Source organism: Leishmania donovani, chromosome 9, assembly GCF_000227135.1.
Source record: "Leishmania donovani BPK282A1 complete genome, chromosome 9".
NCBI lineage: Eukaryota > Euglenozoa > Kinetoplastea > Trypanosomatida > Trypanosomatidae > Leishmania > Leishmania donovani.
The window spans coordinates 73,121-81,378 of NC_018236.1; the positions used below are offsets into that span (position 1 = coordinate 73,121).

At 61.6% G+C, this 8,258-nt stretch overlaps 4 protein-coding genes across 4 annotated transcripts; all 4 read left to right on the forward strand.

Moving 5' to 3' along the window:
• Nucleotides 1-988: 988 nt before the first annotated feature.
• On the forward strand, nucleotides 989-1,357 carry LDBPK_090200 (microtubule associated protein-like protein; the record flags this gene model as incomplete). The annotated part of the gene is made up of 1 exon (XM_003858651.1): nucleotides 989-1,357. The coding sequence occupies one exon, from the start codon at nucleotides 989-991 to the stop codon at nucleotides 1,355-1,357; it is 369 nt and encodes a 122-aa protein (XP_003858699.1).
• Nucleotides 1,358-2,389: 1,032 nt separating this feature from the next.
• LDBPK_090210 (hypothetical protein, conserved) lies at nucleotides 2,390-2,752 on the forward strand (the record flags this gene model as incomplete). Its single annotated transcript, XM_003858652.1, has 1 exon — nucleotides 2,390-2,752. One exon carries the CDS (start codon nucleotides 2,390-2,392, stop codon nucleotides 2,750-2,752), a length of 363 nt encoding a protein of 120 aa, XP_003858700.1.
• A 1,199-nt stretch (nucleotides 2,753-3,951) lies between these two features.
• Nucleotides 3,952-5,463, forward strand: LDBPK_090220 (hypothetical protein, conserved; the record flags this gene model as incomplete). The annotated part of the gene is made up of 1 exon (XM_003858653.1): nucleotides 3,952-5,463. One exon carries the CDS (start codon nucleotides 3,952-3,954, stop codon nucleotides 5,461-5,463), a length of 1,512 nt encoding a protein of 503 aa, XP_003858701.1.
• Nucleotides 5,464-5,964: 501 nt separating this feature from the next.
• Nucleotides 5,965-6,882, forward strand: LDBPK_090230 (hypothetical protein, conserved; the record flags this gene model as incomplete). Its single annotated transcript, XM_003858654.1, has 1 exon — nucleotides 5,965-6,882. The coding sequence occupies one exon, from the start codon at nucleotides 5,965-5,967 to the stop codon at nucleotides 6,880-6,882; it is 918 nt and encodes a 305-aa protein (XP_003858702.1).
• Nucleotides 6,883-8,258: the final 1,376 nt, after the last annotated feature.

The window sequence follows — 8,258 nt, forward strand, 5'->3', positions numbered from 1 at the left end:
CACACACACACTGCCTCCCCGTGTGTGTGCCTGTGCGGGACGGCCCTCTGCTATACGTTTTTCTTTGGTTCTCTTTTCTGTCGCCGCATCGACGGCACCCCTCGTGTGTGTGTGTGCGCGCTCGCCAAGTGTCATTTGTGTTGTTCGGAGGCGGGCACGTCTCGCGGGCGCTCCTGTCCCCCACACACTCCCTGCGGGCTGTGGTCGGCGACGCCTCGCTACCTGTGCACACGTCCCGCCCCCCCACCACCCACACCGCCTTCCTCTCCATGTGCACGCACTTGTTTTGCTTGTTTATTCCTGATATTCCGCGACTATGATCTCTCTCCCGTGTGCACAGCGCTGCGGCGGGCCGACTCACGCCCCTCTCATTCTTCTCTTTTCCCCTCCCCCCTCACTTTCTTGATCTTGTTCGCCCCCGCTGTCCTCATGTGTATACGTGTGTCCCGAAACTTTCATTGCCGACGCGTCGGTGGTGGCCCGTGTGCTGGCGGCTGTGTGTGCGCCGCTGGAGTGCGAGCTGCACTGCAGTCCTGGAGCGCCACTCGCCACTCCTCGTGTGCCTCCCTCCTCTCTCAGCAATGCCCATCTCCGCCAGCTCTGCAAAACTGCGCCCCGGGAATACCAGCAGGACACACGCTGTGTGAGCCTGCGTGCGAGTGAGGGGAGGGGGGGGGGCAGGCGCTGCTGTCTCTCTGTCGCCGCGATGCGGCCTCTTCTGCTCCCCGCGGTGCCCTCCGCCACTCGTTCGCTGCCTCGCCCCCGTGGCTCATGCCCCCTCTCCCCGCCTCTCTGCTACCTCCCCTCCTTCCCTCTCTCCGCCTGTCTCTCTGTGTGCGCATGCGCCGCGGTGTACCCCTTGCCGATCACCGCCGTCTGACGCCCTGCGTGCGCTCAGCCCGCATCTCCTGCATTCATCCCACCCACCACCACCCCCACACACACGCACTCCCACTCCCCCCTCCCCCAGGCCACCCCAATCATCACCATGTCCGCCTACGTGTTTTCGACGCCGCTGGAGGCCCGCGTTGCGAAGTGCGCGAGCCTGCGCGCTGCGAACGCGGTGCCCGTTGTCGTGGAGGAGGCGCAGGCGCGCGGCGGCAAGGCGCACTTCAGCGCGCTGGCGCGCGAGACGACGGTTGCACAGCTTGTGGCCGCGGTGCGCGGCTTCCGCGGCGTGGACGCGAAGAAGCCGGTGGCGCTGACGGTTGCCGGCTGCAGCGTGTCGCCGTCGGCGACGCTCGGCGAGCTGCACGACGCGTGCAGGCGAGCGGACGACGGCATGCTGTACGTCGCCTACACCGCGGAGCGCTGCATGGGCGCTGCGGTGTGCACGCCGTGCGGCTCGTGCGCGTAGAATTGATTTCTTTGTTGCCGCTTGATATTTTCTTGTTGTGAGGTGCGTGATGGGTCGGGTGTGGTGGGAGATTGCTGCTAGCACTCGGAACTCTGGGTGCAGGCTCGCGCTTTCTGCTTCTCGGCTCTTATGCTTGGCTCTGTTCTAGATTGCGCTGTTGCTGGAAGAATGCCGGTTGTGTGGTTGTATGCCGCTCCTGCATGCGCTGAACTGTGGTGGAAGAGATCGAGCTTTCCATGCCGACGTCTGTGGTCCCCTCGCGTAGAGTTGCCGTGGCGCTGGCGCTGCCCCGTACTGCGTGCTGGGGGCTGCCGGTCTGTCTTAAATGGATTGCCGACTCAAACATACCTATATATACATATATAGGTGTGTTTGTTTCTCTAGGAGGCCATGAACAGGGAAGCCCCCCTCCGCCTCAGCGGTCGAGTCCTGGTGTGCATGGACGCGTCGAGTCCTTCATTCGATAATCTGCTCCCCGGCCGTCGCGGTGATTGTATTTCTTGCTGCCCCCCCTCCCCGGTGTGCCGTTGCCTTCTGTCCCTGTCCCTTTCCCCTTAACGAAGCGCACCGTTGCTTTCGTGCGCGTCTCGCGGCATGTCGCACCCGTTGTCCTATGGTCGTCTGCCTTTCAGCTTGGCCGGCGCCGCCAGCCGCCGTGCGGCGCGGTGCGCCCGCACTGCCGACGTTAACGCTTGCGGTTGTGCGTGTCATTGTGCAGCACCTTGACGGTTGTCTGCTTAGGGGCTTTATTCCTGCGCCTCTTCTCCCCTTGCATGTGTTGGTCTACCCTTGTGGTCTGCTGAAGCTGTGTGTGTCTACTTCCCCCCCTCCTCCTCTGTACGTTGCTCGTCCCGAATGGGTGGGTCATCGCCCCCCACCCCTTGGTAGTCAAGACACGGCGAGGCTTAGCGCTGGTAGTGGTGCCTGCGTAGCGTCGCGCTCTCTACTGTCTCAGGCGCGTACGGTCGCCTCCATCTCTTTGGTCACTGCCGACGAGTCTGCGTCACGGCTCTGCGTTGGTGTGCTCGAATCATGAGCAAGCACTTCGCTGGACGAAAGGATGCAGAGCGCACCACAGGGCTGGCGTACCTGCTTTCACCGTCACGCGTCCAATCCCCGGGCGAGTTGCGGTTCCGTCGGCACGGCTACGTGCGCTGCGGTTTTGTGATCGGCATGTTGCTCTACTTTGTGTACTGCAATCCGGAGTACAGTTACACCTACACGGCGCTGCGGCAGCGCTGCGGATGGGACATGAAGGAGTCGATGTTCCCGCAGTATCTCACGTTGCAGCCCTCGCGGATCCCTCGGCCGTCAACGGCGGGCGAGCAGCAGCCCTCGCCTCAAAGTTCATCGCCATTGCGATCAAGCGCAGCCGGCACTGAGGAGAACGGATGAAAGAGGGAGGGCGAGTGACGCGTGATGCGACGCATCTGCGGCCCCCTACCCTCCCCCTCCTCTCGTGGCCCCCACGGCAGACTAGACGCAGGGGCTTTCCTCTTACAGCTTGCCATGTGCAGCGTGTCTGTTGCCGCGCACCTTGTTGTCTTTTCCTCCGTTCACGGAGCGACTCTTGTTGTGTGAGTGCGAGTGCGCGTTCGAGCAGGCGTATCTGTGTGCACCTCTGTTTGTGCATTACACGGTTGGCCAGGTCCTGGATGGCACGATAGGACAGGGCAAGCGCCACCGGGGTTAAGGAGGTGCGTGAGATGCATGGCCGTATTTAGCTGCTGATGTGCACATAAGCCAAGCGGGAAAGGGACTCTGGCGCCCTCCGACCTCCTGCTACTGCTGCGCGCCCTCTACACGCCGTCGATGTGTCGATTCGCACCGCGGGAAGGCAAGAGACGAGCGGGAAAGCTGCCACAAGGCCCCTCGGAAGAGCACACGGGAGTCAGGAGGTGCGCGGGGGGAGGAGGGCAAGGCAAGACCACTGCTCTAGCCGGGTTGAGCTGAGCGAAGGAGGTAAGCACGAAGCACCAGAGTGCCTGAATCCATCCTCTTTATGTGTGTGTGTATGTTGCTGTTATCGTCTTGGCTGATCTCCGAGAGCGTGTGCGAAATCGTGGGCAAGGCGGAGAAGGCGAAATATTGTGTCATGGGGCCACGGCGAGATGATGAGCGCCACGTTATTCGTGTGTGCACATGTATGCGTGAATGTGCGCGTCGTGTGGCGCGCGCGCATCTTTGTTTGCTTTCGCCTACCTTCTCTGCTTCCAGACACACAAACACACCTCCTCGTCCAGCCACCCCTACCTTGTTTCACGCATGTCAGCACACCGTGCACACGTCGACACAGATACCGACGTGCATGCGCTAGGAGCCTTTCCTCCCCTCTCGTCCTTCCTCGTTGGCTCCTCCCTCTTGCTTGGCACGGGCGTGCATGAGCGATGCTGGCCTGCAGTTGTGAACTATCCTACACCATTCCACCCCATCCTCCTCAGCCTATCGCGTCGTCTACATCACCTTCGTGTAGGTCGGTTGGCGCAAGCAGCAGGCACAAGGGGATCTTTGCCGTCCCCTCCCCTCCCGTCACGCACGCAACCACCGGTGCGTCCATGCGTTCGAGCGAGCCGCTCTTTTTCCTTGGGCTGCTCATGTGCATCCTCGCCTTCATCACGCGCCACTGCGAGCGCTTCCCATTTATCCTGATTGGCAATCGTGATGAGGAGCTGGCAAGGGTCACTGGTGGGCTGACACTGGACACATCCACAGGGCTTGTGTGGGCGCTGGATCGACGCGCCGGTGGGTCGTGGATGGGTATCGAGCCTCGCAGCGGGCGTTTCGCCATTCTTACAAACTGCCGACGCTCGCCAGCCGCACCTTTGACCTGCAGCGCAAAGGCACGCGATGCGGGCCAGTGCGGCGGTAGCGAGAGAGGTGAGCCGGCACAGCGCGCAGGGCTTTTCACCGCAGCTGCCGTGTGGCGCGGGGCTGCACCGCTCTCGCACATCTGCGCACACACCACCGTGGTGCCGGTGACTGCCTTGCCGACCGTACTGGCAACGGCCAAGACAGCAGCGGAAGACAGTCGTTGCCCTCAACACAGCAAGCAGCTGCGGACGGTGACACTCGCCTACGATCCACCGACGTCGCGCGGCCTGGTCATCAAGAACTTTCTGCAAACGGGTATTCTGCCTGGGGACACCGCGCAGACGCCGATGGGTTGCACAAGAAGCGAGGACGCTGACGCATCTCTGGGCAAGGACGATGCACTAGTGGCAGCGCTGCCGGCTGTACTGCGAGTGCCTCCCTACTACGCCGGCTTCAACCTTCTCTCCTGCGACGACCTTCGTCGGTGCGGCGTCGATGCTGTAGCATCGGAGCATGGGCGGCACGAGTCTGGCAACACAAGCGCCGCCGCACCGGAGATCCTCTACACAACAAATCGGTACACTGCCGAGCACCGGTGCCCGGTTGCACCAGGCCAGGTGCACTGCTTACAGAACAGTTACTTGGACAACATGCATGGCGAACCCATTACGGCCCGACTTGGGCAACTCTTCACGGACGCCCTCCACCGTGTGATCGACCCCATCGCAGCGGAGCAGCCCCCCTCGTCGACGTCGGGCATTACTCCAGCCATGGTAACGGAGGTGGCGACGGCACTAGCGGACGAGTGCTTGTGCGACCGCTGCAGCTTCGACTTGCCCAAGATGGAGAAGACGGCGTTCTCGGCAGCGGCGGCGGCGGCCCTGCACGCGCAGCTGCACTCGAATAACCCGCTCCTGGGCTTTACTGAGAAGGAGCTCCATGAGTACTTTGGCAACAGCGCCGCCGGTGATGAGGATGACGTTTCGGTTCGGTTTTGTGACGGGGGCGCCGCGACGCGTGAGGCCTACCTGCAGTCGAGCATATTCAAGCTGCCATTTCGTGGTTATGGCACACAGATGCAGTCGATGGTGTTAGTGGAGCGGGTTGCAGCGGTGCCGTCGACGCTTTCCAACGTGGTGTCGTCTGCAAGCGCCACCACGGTCATCCACTTCTGTCAGCGAAAGGTGTCGTTTGACGTGGCAACACAGAGTGTGGTGGCGGCGCCGTGGATTGCCTACCGCATCCTCCAAGACGGCAGCTGCCTGCGCGACTCCGCAGAGATACCAGCGCCATAATGCGCATAGATACGTACGCGCATACACACACACACACCGATGTGCTCATTGAAGGCCTCATCCCGCAGCGGTTGATGCGAGCACGGAAGAGCTCCCGTACGGACGATACACCGCGGCGAAAGGGAGTCGAGTGGGGAAAGAAGGCAAAGACAGATCCCTGTCACCGCGGCGCGCGCTCGCTCTCTCTCTGTCGCCTATACACACGCACACACACACACCACCCCCATGTCTGATTCTGTCACCGTCTTCCTCCACGCATCCACTGCACCACGGCGCCTCTCGCTTACCCCCCTCTCCCTCTTTCATGGCGCTGCCCACACGCACACACACACACACACACACACACACACACAACTGCGACGCGTGTGCTCCAATCCAGCTGTATCCGCCATCACCACTCTCCAAACCGCACTCCTCGCTACCTCACTCCCCCACACAGTCCTTCCCTCTCTTGCTCTCTAACATCTCGCACCACTTGCATCGACTTCTGCGGCTCAGAAGATGTTCAGCCCACCGGTGTACATTTCCGTCGGTGACGAGTACGACAAGCGCGAGGTGATCGCGAAGGCAACAGGGCAGCCACCGTTCGTGGTCTCCGCGAAGCGTAACCCGCACATCACCGATGCCACCTTCGACCCCTTCGTGTCGCTCTCAAACGGTGACCCGTACACCTCCGTTGGCTTTGCTGGGCCCTTCCGCGCAAACACTTCGGCAGGCGGCAAGACGGAGCACGGCAGCAGCGCCGCAGCCCCACCGCCGTTCCGCCCCGTCGGGGCCAGCAAGAAGAGCAGCGGCAAGGGCGACTATTACGGCACCTTCAGCGAAAAGGCACCGATCCGCCACGAGACCGAGTTTCCGCCCATCAAGACGGCCGCCGACTACAAAGCCGAGACGGCCGCAGCGAAGTGCAACTTCATCGTGAACCCGCCCAAGAAGGGCACATATGGCTACACCGGCCTCACCATTGGACAGGCAGGCGAGGTGCAGTATGTGGCGGACCCATACGAGGGCAGCATGCGCCGCGAGGCGCTGCAGAGAAAGTACGAAGCAACGAAGCGCATCGGCTCGCCCTTCCGCAGTGCCGTCCGCTCCGGCGGCTGCTTCGATGAGAGCAAGCACGGCGTGAGTCGTGTGTACGGTTTGACGAAGCCGCTGCCCCCCAAGCGCAACCCATCATCGCAGCAGGCGATCGCTAGCGCCGCTGCCGGCCGCAAGCCGTGGGTGCCTGGCGGCGCTCTTGTCCCTGATTTACTGAAGCAGCCGGAGTACCAGGAAGACCCGTACGACGTGAAGGAACAGAAGGTGCGGGCAATGCGCCAGAAGGAAAGTACCTACAAGCCATGGATCCCGGCCGGGAACGACCCGTACCGGTACATCTACACGAAACCCATCAACTACGACCCTCCGGCAGTTGTGTAACGGGCACCGCAGCGTCGCTCTCCCCTCGTTGTTCTTGTTGTGCGCATCCGTCTGTGCCGCTGCTCTCGTGCGCTGCGCAGAGGAGTGGAAAGGGGAGGGGGGAGGGGGGTCGGTAGTACGGGTCGCTGATCTACGTACAGAGCTAGAAAAAAAAAAAACAGAATGTACATAAAAGACGGCGGCGGAGGGTCAAGAGTGGTGTCTCTGTGTTTCCTGTCCTCGTTGTGGCTGTCCTGTCGCTGTCCCGCCTCCTCACACACACACACACATACACCAGCCCTTCCCCGGCTTCCCTTCCTATGTTCATTAAGATGCAGCGTTGCCCTGTTCTATGTCTTCTGTTGCTGTTGTTCGCTCGTCGGCTGTTGTGGCTGGGGAATATCTCACCCTCCCCCCTTCCTCCTTCCTCCGCTGTTCTGCGCGGAGTGTCTCTATGTATCAAGTTGTACACTGCCTCCATGTGAAGTATATCCAACAACAACGGCTGCAGTCTATCACCGCTGCGCCTGCTGCTCACGATGATGGTGATGACGCTGTGTGAATCTGTTGTCGTTGCTCGCCCCTTCCTATCTTTCACTACTGTATGTGCATCTGTCGCTGTGCTCGTTGGCCAGCGTCTATCCCTCTTGAGGTTTGTCTGTGTCTGTGTGCGGGCGCCTCCTCTCTCTCTGACGCTCTGTCCTGCCCACCCCCCCCCTCAGCGTGCACGTGTGGCCGCGCCTCCTCGACTCTCTATGAGATGGTCCGCGTGTCCACTGCCCCAACTCCCTGCGCACCTACACGTACGCACAGCTGCCGCGCTGCTTGAAAAAAGGAACATCTTGCGACACACGCGAAGGCGAGGGGAAAACAGAAATGTGTACGGCATACAATGTGTTATGCGACGTGCTGCGCGTGCATCGCTTGGCCACCGCGCCCCGCTGCAGCTCTACGCACATAATATTGCTCCTCTCCCCCTGCAAGCCATCCGATAAGACGCAAGGGATAGTGAGAGAGGGAGTCGCGCGTGGCGCTTTACTTCTGCACAGGTCTCCCCGAGCTCCCTCGCTTCGTTTACCGCGCCTTTACGTTGTACTCGTGTGCCTCTCGCGACGCCCTCCTACCTCCCCCTCATCTACATCGCTCAGGCAGTGCGCGCCTTTCGCGCGTCTCTCTGTGCTTTCTTGCCCTGGTGGCCCCCTCATGACAAGCGGGGGAGGGATGAAGGGAGGAGCGTCGCACATCTCCGTGCGTGGCGTCGCAGAGTCCAGTGCACCCCTCCCCCCACCCCTTATATCCCGGTCCATGCTCAGTCGCTTCACGTGGTGACAGTGGTTTGAGGTCCTGGACGGCGCTGCGTCGGAGCGCCCGACGACAGCGAGCACGTGTGTGTCATC